Raw genomic sequence first — 5,167 nt, forward strand, 5'->3', positions numbered from 1 at the left:
TGGGTCAACATGGAAATCAAAACAGAGATTAAAAGATACCTGGAAACAAATGAAAATGAAGAAACATCTTACCAAAACCTCAAACCCCTGGGATGCCTTGAAAACAGTACTAAGGGGGAATTAATATCTCTATAAACACACATGAAGAGAATGAAAGATCACAAGTTAACAGACCAGCAAATCACCTAAGGAAACTGGAAAAGCAAGACCACAAAAAACCCTAGCTTTAACAGAAGTATCCAGATCACCAAAATAAAAGCCCAAATTCAGGACATAGAAGACAAAAATATAAGACAAAAAAAATCAATGAAACAAAAAGTTAGTTCTTTGAAAAGATAAACAAGATTGATGGACCCCCTAGCTAGACTGACCAAGAAAAAGGGAGGAAAAAGCCCAAATAAACACAATCAGAAATACAAAAGATGAAGTCACAATTGACCCCGAAGAAATATGAAAGATTATCAGAGACTACTGTATACACTTTTACGGAAACAAACTTGAAAACCTTAAGAAAATGGAGGACATTCTGACATCATGCAACCTCCCCAGTTTGAAACAAGATGAAATCGAGACCCTAAATAGACCAATAACAACCCAGGAAATTGACTATGTCATAAGAAAATTACCTACAAAAAAAAGTCCTGGACCAGATGGTTTCCAGCAGAATTCTGCAAAACATACAAGAAGGAACTGATACCAATTCTACTGAAAGTATTCTAGGCAATTGAGAAAGATGGAACTCTCCCCAAATCATTTTGTGAAGCTAATATCACATTGATACTCAAACCAGGTAAAGATCCAACAAAGAAAGAGAACTACAGGCCAATATCCTTGATGAACATAGATGCTAAAATTCTCACCAAGATCCTAGCAAACCAGATCCAACAACATATCTCAAAAATCATCCACCACAACCAAGTAGACTTCATCCCCAGGATGCAGGGCTGATTTAATATCCACAAGACCATAAATGTAATTAAATACATCAACAGATGTAAAAACAAAAGCCACATGATTATATGTAGTTAGATGCAGAAAAAACTTTTAATAAAATCCAGCACCCCTTCTTGATAAAAAACCCTCGAATATCTAGGCATAGATGGTACATACCTCAAAAGATTAAACACCATCTATGAGAAACCCACAGACAACACACTACTAAACAGTCAGAAATTGGAACTATTTTCCAAGACAAGGATGCCCCTCCTTTTCAACATAATTTTGGAAGTCCTAGCTAGAACAATCAGACAAGAGGAGATCAGGTATATCCAAATAGGAAAAGAGGAAGTCAAGTTATCCTTCTTTGCAGATGATATGATTCTATACCTTGAAAACCCAAGAAAATCTGTCAAAAACCTCATTGCACCGATAAAGAACTTTGGCAAAGTCTCAGGGTATAAAATAAATGTGCAAAAGACAGTTGCATTTCTATATGCCAACAATAAACACACAGAAACCCAAATAAAAAGCATAATCCCATTTACAATAACCACACAAAAAAATGAAATACCTTGACATCTTCCTAACCAGAGATGTGAAAGACCTTTACAACAAAAACTACAATACACTACTCAAAGAAATCAAAGATGGAAGGCTGAGGCGGAAGGATCGCCAGAGCCCAGCAGGTCAAGGCTGTGGTGGCCGGGAGCAGCCACTGCACTCCTACTGAGAATATACCCAGAGGAACTCAAATCACTCTATGAAAGAGATACCTGCACACATATGTTTATTGCAGCATTGTTCACAATAGCAAAAACATGGAACCAACCATGCTGCTCAACAAAAGAGGATTGGATGAAAAAAATGTGATACACATACATGACGGAATATTCTGCAGCCATAAAGAAGGACGAATTTATGAACTTCACGGCAACTTGGATGGACTTACAGTCTATAACACTGAGTGATCTATTACAGAAACAAAGACTATGTGCTAGTCAAGAGTTTTGAAGGTGGCAAGGGTTGTAATCAGTCCAAGAGGTCATCCGAGTTTTCCTAGCAATGTGGAATCAAGGAGTTCAGAAGTCCAGGCCTGGGCCTGGGCAGGGCTGGGTTGGGTGGATTGACACAGGGCAGGGGACAGGACTGGGACTACTTACTGAAGTCTCCAACAGGCCTGATAGGTCTGCACAGCACCATAACCCTTTTCCCAGCTGTAATGATGCCGGACCCCAGAAAGCTTTAGGATTATTCCCATGACAAGTGGGCAAACATTGTCCCAAGACATCTTTTGCTTCGTCTCAGATTCAGGGAATTTTTCTAGATGCCTATGGTATAGACACAGGAGGAAAGTGCTTCAGGGTGTGGGGCCCTCAGCTCCAGGAGGGAAAACAAGCTGCATCTCTGAGGGCTGAAGCAGTTGGAGAGGGAGAGAATCTGAAGGGGAGGAGGAAGGGGTGGAGAGGAAGAAATGAAGCAATCTTGGCCCAGCTCCTCTGTGGCCCAGCTGGGTGTTTCCTTAGCGGCTACATGTGGCAGAGAGCTCCAGGAACACAGGGAGGCTGGGCTGCCAAGCACAGAGAAGTCAGCATGTGGACGTGAGATGCTGCCTTATTTTCTCCTCCTCCCGCCTGCCCTTCCCTTTCCCCTTTCCCATCCCTCATCCAAGCCCTCAGAGAAGCTGCTGTTTCACTCCTACTTGCTAGGGGTCTGGGAACATTTGAATGTCTCTGGCCACTGTTCTCCCCTTCCTATGTGGTCTTGGCCAAGTCATTTAATGGCCAAGTCATCGTGATGTCACCATGTCCTTCAACCATGCCCCCTGTTCACACATTATCTCATTTAATCTTCATGACAACTCTGTGAGATATTGTTCATGCCCCCATTTTACAGATGATTAGACTGAGGTTTAGAAGGTATGAACTTCTCAATGTCATACACCTAACAAATGGCAGAACTGGAATTCAAACCAGGGTCTATTAAACTCTGAAGCTGGAGCTCTTCTACAAGCTCAGGATCTAGAACAGGGATGATTATCACTGTCCCCACTGTAAAGACGAGGAAACTGTAGCACAGGAAGGTCAAGGTTGTATACATGGAAACTGGTAGAACCAGGATGCAAATTCATTTTTTTTACATCTAACCCAATGTCTATTTTGCCAACAAAAAAGTGAGGGGCCTCTCAGTAGATTATCTCATAGGTTCCCTCCAACTGAGATACTTTTAAATTCTGGGTTGGGACAAAAGTAATTGGAGGGCAAATGAGTGGAAATAAAAAAACTCCTGGCTGGACTCAGTGACTCAGCCTCTAATCCCAGAACTTTGGGAGGCCGAGGTGAGTGGATTGCCTGAGCCTGCAGGTTCGAGACCAGCCCGGGCAACTTGGTAAGACCTCGTCTCTATAATAAATCCAAAAAATGAGCCTGGTATGGTAGCGTGCACCTATAGTTCCACCTACTTGGAAGGCTGAGGCGGAAGGATCGCCGGAGCCCGGCAGGTTGAGGCTGCAGTGGCTGGGAGCATGCCACTGCACTCCAGCCTGGGCGATGGAGTGAGACTCCAACTCAAAAAGAAAGAAACTCCTCAGTCTCATCACAGCTTGTTCACACTTCCTGACTCAGGACGGCGTGTGGCTGTCCCTAACTTGCTCTTTCAGCCTCATCCTTTCTCTCAGGGAAGGAGATTAAAAGTAATTGAACAAACTGAGGGCTGTCAACCCTTGGAGCCTGGACCTCTGGGATCTCACACTGACCCACCCAGCAGCTTCTTCTCCAAGGAGTGTGTTCACCACCACCCTCTGCCACGTGGCGCCCACACTCTGACCCACACATACCAGCCAGGCTTGCACCCACTCACCCCTCAGCATGTCAACAGTGTGAGTGGTCCTTAACGGAGTGTGTGAAGGCACAGCACAGCCTTCCACACTGGGACACACAGGGGCACAGTCTTACACAGCACACCTTTGGAGCCCAAGCCCTGGAAAGCTGGCCTCCCAGACCTGGCCCTGCTGGCATCCTGAAAGTTGGCACCTGGGAGCCTGAAGTCTCGCTGCAGGGACACACCCTGAGGGAGGAGGGACACACCCTGGGGGAGGAGCTGCTGGGGAGTCATAGAGGCCCAGCCAAGTCTGGCCAGAGCTGCTGTTTCCACTGCTCTGCTGCCTGCCCAGGGGACAGACATGGCCCAGGAGCAACCGGCCTGCGCCATGAAGCCTGAACAGCTCCAGCAGCTGCTGCTCGCCTCCCGGGAGGCCAAGAAGGCAGCTTACTGCCCCTACAGTCACTTTCCCGTGGGGGCCGCCTTGCTCACCCGGGACGGGAAGATCTTCTCGGGTAAGGGCAGGCTGGGCGCTCCAGGATCCTCTTTCCTGGTGGCCCGGGTGGGAAGATCCGAGGAGGACACGCAGGAAGAGTGTGGAGCCCTGGCAGGGGGAAGAGCATAGCTCTGTCCCCTCTCCCCTCGGCCTCCAGGCTTGGAGGCTTCTACCCTGCCCACTGCCTCAGGCTGCCCCGAAAACTCTACAGCTGCTTAAGTCCAGGGCTTTCAGTTCTGAGAGAAATGGGATGAGGAAGGAAGTTTGAAGGGGAGCGAGGAAGGGGAGACTGTAAATCAAGAACATCACCGTGCTGGTGTGCCGGGAGGGAGTGGGTTAATGCTTTCCCAGCTTCCTAAGTATGTAGCACCTTGCTAAGACCTCCACACCAGTCAGTCCTCACCTCCCACCCACTGAGTTGGGTGTTATGCTCATTTGTATTATTTATTTATTATTTTGTTTTTTGAGTCAGAGCCTCACTCTGTCTCCAGACTGGAGTGCAGCGGCATCACTGTTCACCACAGCCTCAGCCTCCTGGCCTCAGGAGATCCTCCTACCTCAGCCTTCTTAGTAGCTGGGACCGCAGGCACTCACCGGGCTACTTTTTGCTGTTGTTGCTGTTGTAGAGACAAGGTCTCTATGTTTCCCAGGCAGGCCTTGAACACCTGAGCTTAAGCAGTCCTTCTGCCTTGGCTTCCCAAAGTGCTGGGATTACAGGCATGAGCCACTGCACCTGGCCTGTGTTCATTTTTTTTTTTTTTTTTTTTGAGTTGGAGTCTCACTCAGTCACCCAAACTGGAGTGCAGTAGCCGCTCCTGGCCACCGCAGCTCCGACCTGCTGGGCTCCGGCGATCCTTCCGCCTCAGCCTTCCGAGTAGCCGGAATTACAGGCACACACTACCATGCCCAGTTGAT

The 5,167-nt window shown here is 47.1% G+C and overlaps 1 protein-coding gene across 1 annotated transcript in view; it reads left to right on the top strand.

The window, feature by feature from the left end:
• Positions 1-4,035: 4,035 nt before the first annotated feature.
• CDA (cytidine deaminase) overlaps positions 4,036-5,167 on the top strand; it is a 22,448-nt gene continuing 21,316 nt past the window's right edge. Inside the window, exon 1 of the mRNA XM_008052783.1 lies at positions 4,036-4,271. Coding sequence (XP_008050974.1) covers positions 4,118-4,271 — 154 coding nt within the window. The 5' untranslated portion in view covers positions 4,036-4,117. The remainder of the gene's footprint in view (positions 4,272-5,167) is intronic.

The sequence above is a fragment of the Carlito syrichta genome, unplaced genomic scaffold, assembly GCF_000164805.1.
Source record: "Carlito syrichta isolate Samal-C Ts95f unplaced genomic scaffold, Tarsius_syrichta-2.0.1 Scaffold287509, whole genome shotgun sequence".
Classification (NCBI taxonomy): Eukaryota; Metazoa; Chordata; class Mammalia; order Primates; family Tarsiidae; genus Carlito; species Carlito syrichta.